General features: G+C 39.6%; 1 protein-coding gene across 1 annotated transcript in view; it reads left to right on the top strand.

The window, feature by feature from the left end:
* The window catches only part of Atp6v0d2 (ATPase H+ transporting V0 subunit d2), a 51,870-nt gene that overhangs the window by 22,313 nt on the left and 9,933 nt on the right, over window positions 1-19,624 (top strand). Inside the window, exons 3-5 of the mRNA XM_076563850.1 lie at window positions 13,354-13,532; window positions 16,063-16,142; window positions 17,704-17,781. Coding sequence (XP_076419965.1) covers window positions 13,354-13,532; window positions 16,063-16,142; window positions 17,704-17,781 — 337 coding nt within the window. The remainder of the gene's footprint in view (window positions 1-13,353; window positions 13,533-16,062; window positions 16,143-17,703; window positions 17,782-19,624) is intronic.

A 19,624-nucleotide genomic window follows, 5' to 3' on the forward strand; every position in this document is an offset into this window, starting at 1 on the left:
CTGAATGCTTCCACCACTGCTGGCTGGATAGCTGAGCAATCTAATGTCTATGACTTTATGCTCTTTTCTCATATGGCCAGTGGAAGAGTACCAGTTCACAGGACTGTTGTGCACACAGTGCTCATTCAGTAACTGGCAATGCTGCTATCATACTTATTTACTGGGGCATGAAAAATAATCTGCCTAAGTCTGCAGAGCTGGTAAGTAAGCACCCAAGTACTGTGCTCCAAGCAGCTGGATTCCAAATGTGCTGTATTCCTTCCTGTTTATTTATTTATTTGCTTTTACCTGTTAACTCTTCCTACTTCACAAAGTGAGCAGAATGATCTGTTTAGGGAGATAATTCTGTTATTATAAAAGATGTGCTCAGGAGATGAAAATAGAAGATGTAGACGAAGTTATTTCTTCAATCTGCACTGAAAATCTTGACAGTCGAGATGGGAAAGAGGGGAGGATGCCATGGTGGTTAGATGCTTTGGGGAGTTGGATGTCTCAGAATGGAGTATCTGGATTTGTGATGAGTAAGGGAAAGGGCAAAAGGAAGGGGTGGTCTGCAAAGGTTTTCTTTTTCTCTGTAGAAATTCAAAATCCATGTGAATTAAAGGATATAATGAAAATAAGTTTCCATTTATCTCATCATTACCTGACATCTTTCTACATTTTAAGGGACTAAAGTCACTGTTGATTTGAAATATTAGCATCCCTACACTCAATGTCAGCTTTTTTCCAACGTAAATAATTTTCTAACAGTGGAGCCTTTTTTTTTTTAAAGAGACTGTGGAGCCTTCCCTCTGGGTCAGACAATTTATATATGTTAAGCTTTGTGTTTCCCTCCCCAAACTCTGTTTAGTGCATAAATTTCACAGTCAAATTATTTCCAATAATATTTGAAATTGACTGACAATAGTGGCAATTAATCCTGACTATCAATTAGATTGGACTGAAAGATGCCAAGAATAAGTAAAGCACACCTATAGGTGTGTGTGAGAGAGATTTTTTTCCATCAATGACTAGAACTTAAGGGCTCTCTCTGATCTACTCAATAGTTCAATCTATGGATGGATTAATATTTTGAATAAACTATTGGAACGTGATGGAACTGGTCCTGGTTGAAAGAAGTAGGAGGAGTATCTCTCAGGGCATGCCTTTCCCACCTCCTTCCTATCTTCATGATGTCACAGTTGTCACCTGAGTTGTACTGATCAGATGAATATCATTCAAGTGCAGGTAGAGCAAGTTTTACTTCTGGCGAGCCTTTCTCCATTCACAAAGGGTGTGAGTGGTTTGAGCTGAGCTTGTGTAAGCAACTGCAGCTGACCTAGCTCCCCGGCTGGTGTGAGTGCAAAGGCTCTGCTCTGCCCCTGCCTTCCCACCATGGTTGAGTAAAACCTCTGAAGTGGTGAGTCAGTCAGTCTTTCCTCTTGAATTGTTTACGTCAGGTTCTGTAACAGTGATGCAAAGTTGCTTACCTCAGTACCGCTGTTCATTCCTGATTGTGAGTTTCCAGCCAGAAAAGTCCTTCTACCAATCTTCTGCATGGCTCTGCCTGAAAGGATGTACTACTGTCTCCAGAAATTCCACAGGAAGCAGGGATGTGGCTAAACAGTCTCAGCTGCAGTGGCTGATAAGGCCTTATCATTTAAACCTTCCCAATCCTTTACTAACTGAAAAACACCAGTGCTATTCTGCAGAATCAAAATCTGGTCTGCCTGAACTGGATGGTATGTGTTTGATCATCACAATACACGTATTAAGTGACTACTGCAAGTGAAGACTTGTGCAAGATTCTAAGATTAAAAATGAATTCATAAGGCTTTTATTTCCTAACTGTGAAAGAATTATTAAAGTTGCAGATTTCAAGATTGTGCTTCCAAAAATCATGGTTTAGTGGGTCTTGGAACATGTCTATGAATCTGGATTTTATTTAATAAGCTTTGCAGGTGACCCTGATGCAGGTTGGGAAATTCTCACAACCAGTGGTTCCAACATGACTCTACATTATGCTACTTTGGGACCCCCAAGAAAAAGACCTTTAGTCATTCAAAGCCTTGGTTTCTATCTAAGGAAGAAAGGTCATTTTATACAATACAGAGTTGTGGGTTTAATTCTAAAATGGGATCAGCTACGTATTTTGTGATAGCAACTGTAAGTAAAATGCAGGGCCTTTGGTTTAAAAATGTTTAATAAGGGGGGAGAACAAAGGAATCTGTGGCTGATATGTAGAACTGAATGGTATTGTAAAATAAAATAAAAGGAAAAAATGTTTAATAATTTCAAGAGAAAATGCGGTATAATTAAACCAAGTGTGGTTCTCTGGGGTGTTACATAAATCATAGATTTGTGAAAATTACCTGTAAACATATGTACTTACACAATAAGTAAACACATCTCGTCTACCTTCACTCAAAAATGTTCAAATGTGCAAATTTTACTTGCAAAGGCCAGCACACTGTTCACATGGGAGAGTGAGTTAAGGATGCACAAAGGCAGCAAATGCCCAAGCCCAGGCTTGTAGGAAGAGAGGTATTTCTATTAGAAAGTAGCTAGATCCAGGTGAGTCGAACAATGAAAAGAAACCAGTTTAATACTGCTGCTAAGCTGCTGATGCCAACTGAAATTAGTAAAATTAGCATCTGAGGATTAAGGGTATTAAGGGAGTGGTGTGGAGGAGCTTAGGATGTCATCCCTGCAACACATCTTCAAGTGGGATATAAATCTGGGCCAAAAGCGTGATCTTTCCTTTGGGCTTTGTCCATGAGCTGCCTAACCATTAACTGTCCACCAGGGGGCAGGGTGGATCCTGGTAACCTGGTTTCCAAACTATTTCTCCTTCCTCACAATTGCTTCAAGAGATTTGAGGCTATTTCATAACCTTGGTTCTCGGGATACAGATCGACATCTCCCTTGGTAGTGATCCACATATCTGTTGTCCTAGTTTTATTTTATCTTCCTTTTTTATTGCAAAGAATCAGTATGTTTTAAAAATTAGTTTTTTAATTAGAATTTAATACTCACTACAGGGTAGTGCATTTATAAATACTTTACATGTATTGGTTCACTTAATTCTCACAATAACCATACTGAGTGGCACTCACATTATTGAGTTTTTAGAAATAAAGGAACATATTAAGTACTTCTGTCCTGAAGTTCCATCATAACCATGCATATGTTTTGATTATATCTTTCCTACATATTCCATATGAAAAGTTTCAGATACACACTTTTATATAAAAGTACAAATTTATCTCATTAGCTATATTGTTTGTTTTAGACAATAGTACTGCACTATAGACATTGTCTGTGTTACCTATTTCATATTTATTATGAATTTTCAAAATACATGTAGATGTATTTTATACAATGAATTTAATATATCCTATTATGTTTGGTACACCACAATTTAATCATTCCTTTTTCTCTATCTGGATTGAATGATTAATTGATTGATAGATTTTAAAAGGTCTCTCTGTAAATGTCAGATAACCGTGAGTTCCCAGTTCTCTGGCCTCAGCCTCCAGAGCACTGGTATTACAGGCATGTGCTACCATCCCGGCTTGTTTCATTTCTTTGGCATTTCAAGTGACTCTGTAATCAATCACACTTCAGCTATGCCTGTTCTTTCATGTGACGAAATTTCTTTAGTACAGATTCTCAGAAGTGAAATTGCTTTGTCAGAAGGTATTCAATATTTATTTTTTAATATTAGCAGATTGTGCTCTCAGATCCTCTCCTATCCACTAGGATTTGTTTCTTATCTGTGTCAGAAGAATAAAAAGTATAAAACCTGCTCTGAGTGATAATTAAACATACTAAAGATGAGGTGTTATTGTATTTTTACTGCAAGAAGCAGGCTATAGTAGATGCTCTAACTGACCTAGCCAACCAGAAACACCCTACTATTGATTGGTAGTTTTCTCTGAGTTCCTGAAATGCTTCAAGTATGCTAGAAGAGGCAAAAGAATAAAGGCATCTTTTTAATATTAGGATCGTTCTATGGATAGAAAAGTTACAGGCATGAAATGAGCAATTTTCACTCTTCGAGCGAGAACTCCAGATAAGGTACCAGGAAGCCAGTTACTTCATTTACTTTGGTTAGAGAAGTTCATTGCATCCCTCTTCTACTCTAAACCCAGAACACACGAAAAAATAGTAAGTAAAGTCGCTGTCTTCGCAGATGGGTAGGAACTATGGATAACTGTATTTCAAATGAACACATGAAATGACTTACCCAAGAGCACACGGTTGGTAATGGCAGAGATAGTAATGGACTCCAGATAATACAATCCATTAAATATGTAATAAATATTTGTGAATGAATATGCTGAGTATTCTTTACATACATCACTGCTTCTGCCAGTATACATGCATAGAGACCAAGAGACAGAGAGAATAAACAGTCAGACAGACAGAGATCCCTTCTAGCTGGAGACATTTTAAAGACTTATTTTTATTTTATGTGGATGTGTGAATGCCTATGTATGTATACCAAGTACATGCCTGATTCTAGAGGATACCAGAAGAAGGTGTCAGATTGGATCCCATGAAATTGGAGTTACAGGAAGTTTTGAGCCACCTCATGTGGGTGCTGGGAACTGAACCCCAGTCCTTTTAAAGAGCAGCAAATGCTCTTAACCAGCCCTGAGTTGGAAACATTTAAAAAGCTAAAATGAAAATGTATCTGACTATTGCCTGAAAGGATGAGAGGGATTTGAAATTTTAGCATCTTTACACATCTAGAAAAGACAAAGAACATGACACCAGAATAGAAAAAGGCAAATAAGTTTGAGAAATTTTCAGCAAGTCTGATCACTATTGTAAATACTAAAGAGGTTAACAGTTCTAGAGTTTGGGCAATATGCAAAATACATTCTCATTTTGATGTTTGCTATTATAGGAAATGCTAAATGCAGAATAATTTTTCAATATTTTATTTTGTTAGAAGAAAAAAAATGAATGTGTCAACAAAAATTAAATCATTCTGAAAAATTAATTTTCACTTCCTCTATTCAAAAAAGAGAAGCTTCAGAAAACCAAAAACATGATACTAAAACTGCAGAGGGAACAGAATGTTTGTGTGTATTCTGAATCTCAGAAATGTATCTGCAAATCATACAAAATGTCAGGACTTCCCCATGCAGTACATCTGGTTAGGTCTGGATTAAGCAACTCCATGACTTAATTAAATGTTTATCAAGTCAAACCTTCACTTGAAAATTATTAAGTCGAGAGATACAACGTGGCCCTTACTGTCTGTGTCAGAATGAATGACAGGTCAGCTTGTATGAGTGAACTAGTACCTTTCACTGAGGAGTTTCACTGGGAGATAAAATAAATTGTTTTTAAAATGGATCAAACTTAGCACACACACACACACACACACACACACACACACACACACACACACACACACCAAACCTCTGTTAGTGAACATTTGTATCTGAAATTATATGGTATGTTCCTCTCTCTGTTTCCCATATATGCAAACATGACCTAGCCAACATATCTAAGAACTCCAATCACCTAAGACAACTGTCATTGAGCACAGAATGCATTATACTGTCCAGATGGAAGGATGCTGGTGTGCTCTGTTAGGTAGGAAGGAACTGTAGCAATCAAGCTTGATGTGAAGATGTGATTTTCAGGTCCATAAGATGGCTCATTGAGTAAAGATACTTGTCTACCAATCCTGATGACCTGAGTTCCCTCCCCAGAACCTACACAGTAGAAGGAGAGAACTGACACCCTCATGGTGTCCTCTGACCTCCACACACACCATGCATGCACAACATTAACCCATAAAATAAATGTGTGACTTCCAGAATCAAGCCACATCATAGTTGCATGCCTTTTAGAGCATATATTTAGTATAATCACCAAGTTATACACTGTTCACTTGAGGCCAAAGGAGGGAGTTCAGACTGAGTCTTCAGGGCTTCCATCTAAAAAATGAATTCAAGTCTTTTTATATACAAAAGTGACTGTCCTTTAGAACAGTCACTAGTGTTATAGGATATTATTTTTAAGGTGTGTTTACTTTTGCTTATGTTTCATTTTTTAACTCTGTGAAGCTGTGTTACTGTGCCTGTCTAAAACACCTGATGGTCTAATAAAGAGCTGAAAATCCAATAATTGGGGTGGGGGAAAGAGAGAAATGGGCAGTGCTAGCAGGCAGAGAGGATAAATAGAAAGAGAAATCTGGTAGAAAGAATGAGAGAGAAGAAAGAATGAGAGAGGAAGGAGGAAGACTTCAGGGGCAAGTCACCCAGTCACCCAACTACATAGCCAGAGATAGAGTAAGAAGGAAAGAAAAGGTATACAGAAATAGAGAAAGGTAAAAGCCCCTGAAGCCAAAGATAGATGGGATAAGTTAAGTAAAGCTGGCTAGCAACAAGCCAAGCTAAAGCCAGACATTTAAAAGTAATAATAAGCTTCCATGTGATTTATTTGGGGGTTAGGTGGCAGGCCTCCAACATAGCAAAAACATCCAACAACACACTAGTAAGCACTGTTTTCATTTTGGGGTTGGGGGTTTTATATTAGCATACCTTAATTACAAAGTATAACGAGCTCATTATAACATTTTCATTTATGCATATAATATACTTCAATAATAATGTATTGAAGTTAATGATTTGATTGCCAAAGAAAAAAAATAGCATTGAACATTTACTTAAAGAAAATGACATCTAGAACAATGACCACCCAAAGATATGAAGAGTTTAAAGGTGTTAAGGTGCAGAATTGCCTCCCCCACAGAGAGAGGAGGGGGGAAGGAGGGAGGGAGGGAGGAGAGAATAAAAATTGCATATGATTTTTTCAACCTTTTTATAAATCAAGCGATTGCAACTAATCTCCCAAAGCATTACCAGCTCACATCCTTTTTAAAATTTAGATTTTCGTTATTATTAGTGTGTGCACGTGTGAATACAGGCACACTCATGTAGATGTCAAAGGATAACTTTGGGGAATTGATCCCCTCCTTCAACGGTGGGTTCTGAAGATTAAACTCAGGTAAAAGCCCCTGAACTGGCTCACCACCATGGCTCATGGTCTTCTGGATGTCTCAGCCTTCTACATGACTGCCCAGTTTCTCATCCCCACCCCCTACCCTCCTACCCTCCAAGAGGAAGGGTGGATTTTGAAGTAAATGTAAAACCACATATGAGGAAATCCCAAGCTTAATAAAAAGATATAAACATTGTAAACTTTTTCATATTAAAGATGTGGTTTTTCACTTCCTATTTTCTTGTCTACAGAGACCAATTTGTAAGAAAATCCCTTCTCAGAGTGCATGGCCTTCTTTAATACAAGGCACTCTCCTGTGTGTTCTTATTATGACTAATCCTGAGGCCAACCATTCAAAACTGAATAAATATTTCCATTCTTAAGCTGAGGAAATGGAGTGCTTGTGAACTGGCTTTTAAGTGGCAGAACTGGCCTTAGAATCATGTTTATCTATTCCCAAGTCTCGGCTCCTTCTAATGTGACAATCTTATTATGATTTACAAACTGCTTTGATATGCATGGTTTACTTTAGTTTGCCCCGTGGCCCTACCAAGTCTGCCCCTTCTTGTCCTCTGGTGCCAGATTTGTTTAAAAGAATGCTCTACTTCCCTCTGTTTGGACACTTGATTGCACTCCCCCTTCAGTCTTGCATCCTATTCCATTGTGCCGGAAAAACCATGTGTGGTGCTGAGCATGCTCCCACCTCACCTAGGCATGTGCAGTTGTCTGCCTCAGGCCACTCACTCTGATGACAGTCTTCCTTTTAGCACTCCTACCCTTTCTCTGCCTCTTACCAAGTCTCATTTCTGCCCAAGAACATTCCTCAGTCATCTACTCTACTTTCTCTCTCTCTCTCTCTCTCTCTCTCTCTCTCTCTCTCTCTCTCTCTCTCTCTCTCTCTCTCTCTCTCTTTTCCTTTTGTTTTTTCAAAGCAGGGTTTCTCTGTGTAGCCCTTACTGTGCTAGAACTAGCTCTGTAGACCAGGCTGGCCTCAGACTCACAGAGATCTGCCTGGCTCTGCCTCTCCAGTGCTGGGATCAAAGGTGTGCACCACCACCACCTGACTATTCTCTCTCCTAAACTGTGTACTTTATTTTTCCCCTTCAGTTCTATGGGCCACATTCCAGACCTTGGTACATACTAGGCAGGCATTCCACCACTGGGCTATATCCTTACACATGAAAAAAACATTTTAAATTATCTTATCTTTTTCTGAAGAGGTCATCATAGACCAATTTAAAGGGTGCCCATATACAAGGAATGGAAATGTGTGCTTGACCTTGAAGGAAGAAGGAGGTTGCTATTACTTTAAGAGTGAAAACAGTAGTGCTGTTGACAAAGAATAGAGATTGCAAAGAGAAGAGAAATGTATCAGAGGCATTTGGGTTGTATGCCTCTGTGGTCCATGTGACTGTGGTGCCTGTGGGAAAAGAAGTGGTCATATGCACCAAAAAGAAGTACAAGAGTTCGGATCCTGCTGGGAACACAGCTCAGTGACAGGAGACTGCCATGGCATCTCTGAAGCCTGCTTCAATCTCCAGAACAGCAATATGTAAATTAAAAGCATGCATCTATTTAGTTTTACATTATAAATCCATAATAAAATTATTTGTGCTTATAAGAAGCAAAGGACATATTCTCAAATCCATAGATTTGAGACTCATGAGAGATTTCTCCAGAACTGAGATTTGTTAATATTCTGTTTCTACAGCAGAAGAAAAATGTGGCCTTGGGTGATATCATTGAGTGGTGGGTACTGAGTGATTGCACTAGGATGAAATCTTTGGTGCAAACACACACAGGTACTTCATTCTCTCATCTGAGATGGCCAGACTTCTTAGCAAGCCCAACAAGTGCCCAGACGGTGGCTCTAGCAGAATTAGCTCATAAATAGGAAGAAAAGATTTCTGCAGAGAAATAGTTGATTCTAGGACGGGGACAGGAAATGTGCGAAATTAGCCTGGACCACCTTATAGTGCCAGGACAGGAGCAAGTGCTAAGAACCAAACCACAATGACACAGTCATGTGAAAGGAGCATCAGTCCAACTGAATGAGCTCTCACAGTGGCCAAAACTGAAATGATCTGAGCAACACACTAAAGGAAGAGGCACTGAACTGTCATCCCAGGATAAAATAAATACCATGGGTCAATACTGGTGCAAACAAATGATTAAATTAATTAATAAATAAAGGAGAAAGAATAAATCTCCCCTGTGGAAACATCCCCATAACTATTGAAGAAGGTCTGTGCTGAAGGAAGATAATCATCATCAACACTTCTCAGGGGTGCTGCATGTAGAAACTTTAAAGAGGCAGAACATGGAAAGAATGGATGGTGCAATTTTACTTTAGAGAAATCTGTCAAGTGCTATCTCAGCCAGAAGATCAAAGTCAACATCAAAATGACAAATTATGTTAACATCTACTGTTGATAGGACACAATGGAAGTTATACTTTATGGATGTTCCTCCAAGTCACCCATAATCTGAGCTGCTGGTAAGACAGATTTTAGCAATGAGGCATCCCCTGTACCACATCTGATTAGTACTCCTGAAATTATCAAGTTCTTAGACACTGCAGATCATCGCTGACCTGTGTCTTTCTTAAAAAGTATTCACCTTTTTCTATCTTGTGCCCACAGTAGTTAGCAAATGGCAGCCATTTCACAGTTGCTGTTAATGACACTGAAGTATTGAAATTTTTTCCATAAAAGAAAGTTTCTCTAACTCAGTAAATTGTGACTCTTAGCTGACCATCAGCAACTGTCCTTCCAGCTCAGAATCTGGTCATTATTATACAAAAATATGTTTTAGGTATTCTCAAGATTCTTAAACAAGTTAAAGAAAGACCAAGAGCAGAGAACAAATCTAAGACCAAAGTGCTGAAAGTATTGTCTGGTTTGAGCTGGTTGTCTTATTTGAGCTGGACAAAGGACTTGAAGCTGTGGCTTTGAAAGTGGTTGTTTATTTACTGCAGTTGGTACTGTGTGGGCATTGTATACAACCTGAGCAAGTGATGTATACTTGGAATGGAAAAGAGGTTTCACAGAGAGGCAGGTTAACATTACTGCCAACAAATTCCTGTCAGATTGGAGCAGGGTAATCTGAAGGTACATATTCCCCAGCCTTGGTGCCCAGATCTGTGAAGTCTCAGCAGTAAATTGTCAGGAGGCTTGAATGAGAACATGCAAAATGCTTGCCATGTAATACAAACTCTAGAATGACTAATACTTGTTTATAATTTTTGAAGTAGAGTCTCACTATATAGCTCAATTTCGCCTCAAACTTGTGGTCCTCTGCCTCAATCGCCCAAGTGTTAGCATTACAAGTGTGTTCCACTATGCCTAGCCTAAAAATGTACTTCTAACAACTTAAAGTAGTTTTGAAATTAAATGACTAGTCTATGATTTCCCCAGATGCTGATAAAGGAGGCATAGAATCAACTATTAGAAAAGGGGCTAAAAACAGGGGTGTTGGTAGACTATGAGTAGTAGTGAAAATTACCCTGCCAGAGTAAGTACCAATCCTGGATCTGTCAAGAACTTTATCTAAATTTATCTGTGAACAAAATTATGTAAAGCAAGAGTTTGAACTAGGTAGATAACCAGGTGACTTGAAGCTAGCCACCATATTCATAGCCATGGAACTTTAGGGGTATTATGGCAGGAGAAAGTTATCTTCTGAGCAATGTCCCACCTCCAACAGCTAGATGGTATCGATATACCTATGTGTGGTGTATATATGTGTGATGGGGACAAGGAGGGAAGGCAGGGACAGGAAAGAGATACTCCCTAACCATTCATTTCTTAAACAATGCTATGAGAACTGGTGTTATTGTTATTTTAGAAACAAGTACACTCAAAGAATGAGTTGAAATAAAATTCAACCCAATATGTACTACTCTTGCTCTTTGTGATAAGAAGCCAACTTCTGTATTAGCAAAAACATAGGCACATGTAATATACACATGTCTGCACCCTCTGCAGGCCATTACATGTAGGCAAATCCTCCTCACAGCCTTGACTTAAGTTGCAGAATGTCAAGAATGCATATGCTGTTACATTACAGAGGTGCTGTGGGGAACATCAAGTGCCTGAAGCTTACCAAGGACTATTAAGTGGTAGCAAATCCTCTGTCAGGTAATTGCCTTTGAGCCTAAAGGGACAGTTAAAGAAACAATATCATGGTAGTATTATTTTCAACAGATAAAGTGGATTCTAAAATTTCATAATGTCTAAATTTGGTGCTGCTGTTTGGGAAGCAAAGAAACTTTATAGTCAAGTGCCTTGTATGAAGGATAATTGCTTCAAGAATGCTAGTTAGAATTCTCAGTGGGGTAGACTGTAGATTTTCCAGAGCAATGCAGACTTGCTTTTCCACTATGAAATGAACCAGTGTTCAGTAAGCCTGTAATCCATGTGCTAGGCTTCTGCAATAGTATTTCCAATATCCAAGTTTACTGCAATCCACTGCAAGGTGTCACTTTCCAAGTCTACATTATGGTGTAGTCTCCCACCATTGTTTAACTAGAGGACCTTTGTTCATTCATGAGTGGACTGTCCCTTCCTTCCTCCAACCTGTCACCTCATTTTTTCCACTGCTTCTCCCTACTTGGTACTACACATTCCCCCTTCTCTCTCACCTGAAACAAATAGTAGCCTTCTAAATGAAAGGCTACTTTCCACTTACATTAAGGTCAGCTTGTGGGATGAGCTCTCTCTGTGTCTGTCTGTCTGTCTGTCTGTCTCTCTCTCTCTCTCTCTCTCTCTCTTTCTCTCTCTCTCTCTCTGGTCTTTCCATTTCCCATTCATTTAAACATACATTGATCAATCCTGCCTTTCCCCCGCCCCTTTACTCTCCCATGAACATACTCTGCTGAGTGCTTTTACTACCTTAGATGGTCTCTTAGTTTCTTTAGCCTAGGGATGTCTATGTCAGTGTCTACTTTAATGTACCTGTGGTCACTGACACTCTGTAATATCTCCTTATAGCTTTTTAGAACTTTTTGGGGTTCACTCTCCTGGCTCTCCTCCCATCTGACCATGCTTCTTTATATCCTTTAGCCCTTAAATGTTGAGGTTCCTCCTATGGTTGCACAGAATGAACCCTTTGCATAGTCTTAGTTAGGGTTTCTATTGCTGTGATAGGGTAGGAAAGTGTTTATTTGGCTTGCATATCCTGAATCTCTGTCCACGAGGGAAGCCGAGGCAGGATCTCAAACTTAGCAGGAACCTGGAGGCAGGAACTGATGCAGAAGTGCTGCTTACTGGTTTGCTCAGCCTACTTTCTTATGGAACCCAGTACCACCAGCCCAGCTGTGGTCCTCCCACATCAATCAGTAAGTAACAAAATGTCCTACAGGCTTGCCTACAGCCCAACCTTATGGTTGCATTTTCTCAATTGAGGTTCCCTCTCAGATGACTATAGCTTGTGTCAAGTAGACATAAAACTAGCTTGTACATATACTCTCTAGGAAGTGATCTTAATCCTCTCAGGGTTTTGGCTTTTAGCTTTAAACTGCCCTCTTCCTGCCTCTAGCTATCTTTAGGTTGCACTTCTGCGGTTTTCTGGCTCTTTCTTGGTTATCTCTTGCATACCTTAAACTCATTCTGTCCAGAATATCTACATATACTGCAAATGTCTTCTTCCCCTCACTGTCTCTTCTCAACCAAGAACTCCCCAATCTATTCATGGTCCTAAACACTAAAAACAGCATAACACACTGATTAAAAATAGTGTCCTTGAAGCAGGCTGCCTGGGTTTGGTTCTCAGCTCTCCCATTTGTTAGCTATACCTGCCATCATGGACTACATTTACATCTATCTGGGTCTCTGGTTCCTCATCTGAAAAATTGAGACAAAAATGGTACCAACATTACAGTGATGTTATAGAGAACAAATAAAATAAATTTTGTAAAGCACCACATTCTATAGGTGTGTATTTACCTCTTCTTCCATTTTAATATTAAATACATAGACCATAACACTCCCTATAGTTGAAAAGCTTTCAGCATCCACCATTGTCCTTAATACCCAAGCTCCTCCCTTTATACATCATGACCTAGCAGAGGCAACCTTGGGCCTACCTCAGTGATCCAGACTCTGTGTGTGTGTGTGTGTGTGTGTGTGTGTGTGTGTGTGTGTGTTATCTCAAATGTTCTTTCTTCTACCTTAAAAAACTCTGTCCTCCAGGTCTCAGCCCTTTACATCAAAAACTCCACTCATTCTTCAAATTTCAGCTTGAATATCATCTCCCAGGGAGTCTGACCTGTGGACTTCTTCAGGGCTCAACTACAAATCACCATACCACCCAGTTAAATGTTTCTCTAATGCTTGACTATTATTCCAGATGCAGCTACATGATAGACAATGTAATTCTACTGATGAATGGGGCATTGCAAAAGAAATCTGTGAAAGAAGTTCTAGCCAAGTGTCACCCATTGGGCCGTTTCACAGAGATGGAAGCAGTCAACATTGCAGAGACCACCTCAGATCTCTTCAAGGCTGTGCTGGTTGAAACACCATTAGGTATGAACACTTATGTGTAAAATGGCCTGTGCATGTTAGCACAGTCATTAGAAAATGTACCTTCAATATGAAACACTTTTATGAATTTTTTTTTTTTTTTTTGGTTTTTCGAAACAGGGTTTCTCTGTGTAGCTTTGCGCCTTTCCTGGAGCTCACTTGGTAGCCCAGGCTGGCCTCGAACTCACAGAGATCCGCCTGGCTCTGCCTCCCGAGTGCTGGGATTAAAGGCGTGCGCCACCAACGCCCGGCCGAATTTTTATACTATACAGATCCATCGTTTTGTACAGGACATTTAAGCTGGGCCTGATGGCATATATGTGAGAGAGAGAGAGAGAGAGAGAGAGAGAGAGAGAGAGAGAGAGAGAGAGAGAGAGAGAGAGAGAGAAGGTTAAGGCAGGGGTGGGCAAGCCTGAGGTCGGTTTGGTTACACAGAGAGACCCTGCTTCATAAAAACAAACAGCACCTAATGAATCATTCAGGCCTGGGGGGATGGCTCAGTTGGTGAAGCATTTGTCTTGCAAGCATAAGAACTTGAGCTTGAACCACAACTTTTGCAGAAGAAGAAGTAGGAGAAGGGGGGGGGGGCAAGTGTTGTGGCACATTGTTCTAATCCCAGCACTGGATAGGACTTGCTGGACCACCAACCTAGCCTACTTGGCAAGCTCCAGGCCTGTGAGAGAGACTCAAAACACAAGGTGGACGGCTCTTAAGGAATGATACCTAGACTGTCCTCTGACTTATGCTTGTGTGCACACACATGTGTATGGGCGCCTATGTACATAAGAGTATGTACACAAATATAACACACACACATACAGAAAAAATCATCTAGCCTTGCTTTCTCAGATGAAGACAAGTGAAGCAATCTGGGCTCAGTCATTTATAAGCCATTCAAGTTAGGGAAGGAGCTGGGGCTGATATCCCAACTACCAAATCTTCCTGCTTTCTACCATGTTACAGCAATGAAATGATGAACTTGTACATTCTCAAACTCTGGGTTTGCTTTCTGTGATCCTTAGTCTTTCATATTTAACTCTTATCCAAATCAGGTCATACCGAGGGAGCATTTTATTTTAAGAAGTTTAGAAATGTCATTGCTTTGTGCTACTTGGGAGCCTCTATCAAATTATCTAGATTAATTATGAAGTGACTTAATTTCACTATAACATAGCACTGATAACAATGCCATTGTTCAAAATGTTAATGAGACAAATTTCAAGCATTATCACTGTCAGAAATTCTAGATGGTAGCAATTCGTTGTTGGTCATGGGCAAAATAGCTTTCATTTCAAATTGAGGACTAGAGGCTGAAGAGATGTTTCCATGGTTAGAAGTACTGGCAGCTATTCTGGAGGACCTGGGTTCAATTCCTAGAACCCATGTGATGGTTCATACTATCTATAACTCCAGTTCCAGGGGATACAACAGCCTCTTCTGGTCTCTGCAGGCACTGGGCATTCTCATGGTGCAGACATACATCAGGCAAAATACTCAAACATATACAAATATAAAAAAACAAAATAATTTGGGGAGCAGGGTTAAACACGGGGTATTTTGCACACTAAGAACATGTTCTACCCATGACACCACACTCTGAGCCAAAATAGTTGCCCTTTAAACAGGTGTTTTATAAAGGTAAGGGAATGCTTGGTCACTTTTAAATATCTGTGGCTTGGATATTGTGCCTGGTGGAAACAAGGTGAGTCTGGAATGAGTGAGCCATGAATCTGAAGGCAAGCTCTGCAAGGTCCCAGTACAATGACTTGGACACTTTAGTTTACCTCCACTTTCCTCATTTCATATCACAACAGTTTTGAAAATGAATGTAAACACAATTTTAGTAAAATAATGTGCCTGGTATAAATTGGGTTGCAGATGGTAAATATTTCTACAAGGTTGTGTTGCTGGAGAGCTTCTCTCCAGGTTCCACCAAGCCCTGCAGTCCCACAATCCACGTATAAAATAATCACTCAGATGCTTATATTACTTATAAACTTTTTCGCCATGGCAGGCTTCTTGCTAACTGTTCTGATATCTTAAATTAACCCATTTCTATAAATCTATACCTTGCCACGTGGCTGGTGGCTTACTGTCGTCTTTACATGTTGCTTGTCCTGGCAGTGGCTGCAGTGTCTCTCCCCGCTTCTTCCTGTTTCCCCAATCCTCCTCTTTCCTTGTCCCACCTATACTTCTTGTCTGGTCACTGGCCATCAGTGTTTTATTTATATAGAGAGATATCCACAGCAAAAGGAATTGCAAAAAGTAAGCAAGTCTTAGATGACTGTTTCCAAGGTTGTGAAAATTAAATAAGCTAATGTGTATCCAGTCTTTGATACAAGTAGTGTCTAGGGTTCACATGCAGTAAATGCTTAATGAATAACAAGCTCTACCACCCCAATCAATGTTTACCTTACCCAGTGTGGACTGTTGCTGCACCGAGTTCTCATTTGCAGTGAGCACAGGATGATAGTGCTGTGCTATTTCCTCTAGTTTGTAGTCTCACTTGTGATTCATATACCTTTGCTTTCAGCTCCATTCTTCCAAGACTGTATGTCTGAAAATACTCTCGATGAACTGAATATTGAATTACTGCGCAATAAACTATACAAGGTAATTCTTTTCCCAGATGTATTTTTCTTGATTACACAATATAACATAATGGAGTTCTTTATTAACAGTTACTTTACCCATTGGCCAGTTTCTGCAATTATTAAGCAATGCATATTTGGAATATAGTTTTTATTGTTTGGGCTCATTTATGGTTATATGCATGCATGTCATTTTCTCCTATCCTTTGCTCTATGTACAATGCTTTAAATGCAAAAAGTGTTGGTTAATGATGGTAGATGGGCAGATAAACGTGTGGGGAAAACCATATCATAGGAAACAGCATAGACAGTAGGCATTCTGTTTTGTATCATCCATCTCTGTTGAAGATCTTTGTGGGAGTCCACAAAGGTTTCCTAGTGAGAGCTGAGCTTGCTTTACACAGTAGGGCTGCCTAAGGTTGACTATGTGCATGATTACCAGGTGTTGGAAGGGTCTGCACTTGGCTGTGCTTGGGGGAGGTCTTTTGCTCCACCCCTTGACATTTCTATAAATAGCCCTTTAGAAGAGACAGAAGGGGCTGGTGGGTTTTGATCCAGGCCCTCCCAAGGCTATCCTGTGTTTCTATCTGTCTCTCTTCCCTCTATATTTCTATCTAAATATTTCTCATTTCTCCCTACTCAAGAGTACCCTGGGGTAAAAGTGGGGCGAGGCCCCTGACAGATCTGGTTCTAAAATTTTGAGTCTTATAATTAATCTGTCCATGCAATTTTAAGCCTGTGAGATCATTAACAACTGGTAAATGCTATGTCATATGTGCTGCTGCACATCAGATTGTCTGGATTGTGTTACCACCATTAGCGTTAGGCTATATACCATAAGGCAAGAAAATCTGCTGGTGGACACTATCATACAATAAATTAATATACACCACTGTGGTATGTAAATAGTGTATTAAGCTCAAATACATAGTCCCCTCAAAAGCATTTTATTTATAGGCATCTTTTGTTTTATAAAGAGATACTTGTAAGGAGGCATTCCTGGGATATAACAGAACATAGTGTTCTAAGCAGTTCATGGGCCTTAACTCAATCTAATAGAAAAGCTGTGATTTGTATATAATTCTTGTTCCTCATATAAACCTGAAAGATGTAGAGACATGATGCTTCCTTGACAGAAATAACTTAGTATTTAGTTAGTTAAGTATTAGAGCTGGAATACAAATCCAGGAAATCTAACCTTACAACCCAGGTTCTGCTTTTCCAATATATTCACATAGTCAAAGCCAATGTGTCTGACAAGATTTAATATTAGAGTTACTAAATCATTTGCAAAGCTCAGCAAATGACTTGGCACTCTTGTTAGAATAGCTGGAATTAACTACATAAATGCTTGTTAAGTAATTAGACACTGTGGTAAGTGCAATTTCGTTCTTTTATGGAGTTCTTTTTAGTCTGGGCCACAGGTACATTAAATCTCTATTAAATTTACCATGGAATATCCTCCTATGAGAGAAACAATTCCATTTCCACTAGAGCATTTCATAAGCTATGAAAAGATGACTTAGAAATTTCTAGAGGGAAAATTACTTATTTCATTGTTTATAATCTCTCTTCTTTCTAAGTCTTACCTTGAGGCATTCTACAAATTCTGCAAGGATCACGGTGATGTCACAGCAGAAATTATGTGCCCTATTCTTGAGGTAAGAAGGATTCTTTGGCTCAGTCTTTGCCAAATGAGTTTACATACTTGTCCTTGCTTTGACCATGTTGTGTTTCTTTATCTCAGAAGTTATCTGAAAATTTAATAAGCAACGTCATTTGATGTCTTAAGAGTAGTGTTTCCTTGGAAGCTAGGTTTGTAGCTCAGTGCTTGAACACATGGTGCCTTGGATTCCATTGCTGGCCATGCAAAAATTAACCAGACAAAATAACTATAAATGTGTGGTTATGATTCATGTTGATGGATATGTAGAAAATAGGTTACAATTCGCTAAATATTTGTATACTACAGCAACTGGTAAGAGGGAACACTGAACAGCAGGAATCCCCTGTGGGTTGACACTACAGTCCATGATAGCTCTGTCCACAGTGACATCATCCTTATAAAAACCTAAAACAAAACCTACCTAAGCAGTCCTCCACCGTTAGAGCTTCCAGCAAAAAGAATATAGTTCAAAACACACAAGGAGCAGGAATTTGATTATGTGTGGGACACCAAGACAGTGTCTTCTCTGGAGCTGATGTTAACACCCTTTTAAATTTTGTCTTTATCACCTCAGATCCCACCCATGCTCAGATGTCCTCTTGACAGAAGATTGACCAATAGATGCATGGGAGACTGGGGTGGACATCAAGAGAGGCTAGGGTTCATCCCAGGGCACAGATTGCACTTAGTGTTTAACACATTTCTCTCAGTGGCTCTCTAAGCCTCTTGAAAAATAAAAGGAATGCTGTGTCAGACTTGTTTAGGGGTGATCAAAGAAAAATATATTTAAACGTTTTAAATTAGAGTGATGTTCACTATGAGGCTACACATCATACCAAGAGCCTTCAGACAAAAGGAATAAAGAACATTAAAGTATAAAAAGAATTCAAAAGAAAACCTAATCAAGTAGGCCAGAAATAGAAGCACGTGTTATGATAAAGACAGCTTTCAATGAGAACACTCCTTCCGCATGCAGAGGTATGGAATGGAACGTGTGCTTACAAGCTAAGGAATAAACAATTAGGAGTAAACTTCATTATTACAAAGGCATGGAATAGGAAATGAAGGGATTGTTTGGATAATCCATGATAGTCAGTCAGAACCATCTCTCCTTAACCTGGCATGTGAAGTGCTTCCTGGTTCTCCCCATCTACCCGTTATCCAATTTTTCAGTGGCTTCCCTAGGTGTGTAAGTTGTAACCATCCTCCAAATGGCATGTGCTCCCTCCTGCAGCGACCTCCTCTGGCATGGTCTCTGTTGACTTGATGTCTGCAATGCTGCCAACCCTGTCATACTTCTCTCCTTAAAGTTCTAACATCTTACAACTAGAAAGAATACCAAAGCACATCTGGGACAACTACCTGCATGTTGCTTATCCCACCCTAACTTTCATTTCAAGGATTCTAATTGCCATGAACAACCCCATTTGCAGTTCTTCTCTTTTCCCTGGAAATTCTAAAATGATTTACAGGACTGATTATATGCAGGAGCCAGAATGTAACTGCCTTTGCTTCCAAATAAGGCTACCCTGCTTCTGACCCACCCATCATTTCCATGAGAGCAATCAAAAGGACCAGTGGGAATGCTCATTCTCCTGATGATAAGAAACACCTGTTCTAACAAAAGCCTTCCAGGAGAGCTGTTGCAAGCCTGGCTTTGTTATTAGCTAGTAAGTGTGGAAAGTAATGAAGGACAGCTCAGAGCCATTCTTTGCAGCTTTCTTTTGCTGGTGAACAGCTGTGGAATCTTCTCAAAAGGCAGAGTGTGGTTCAGTAGGTTTAACTTTAGATTGTGGTTTGAGATTCTGCATTTTTAGTAAACTTTCACTGATTTCAAA

Source organism: Peromyscus maniculatus, chromosome 2 (assembly GCF_049852395.1).
Source record: "Peromyscus maniculatus bairdii isolate BWxNUB_F1_BW_parent chromosome 2, HU_Pman_BW_mat_3.1, whole genome shotgun sequence".
Lineage (NCBI taxonomy): Eukaryota > Metazoa > Chordata > Mammalia > Rodentia > Cricetidae > Peromyscus > Peromyscus maniculatus.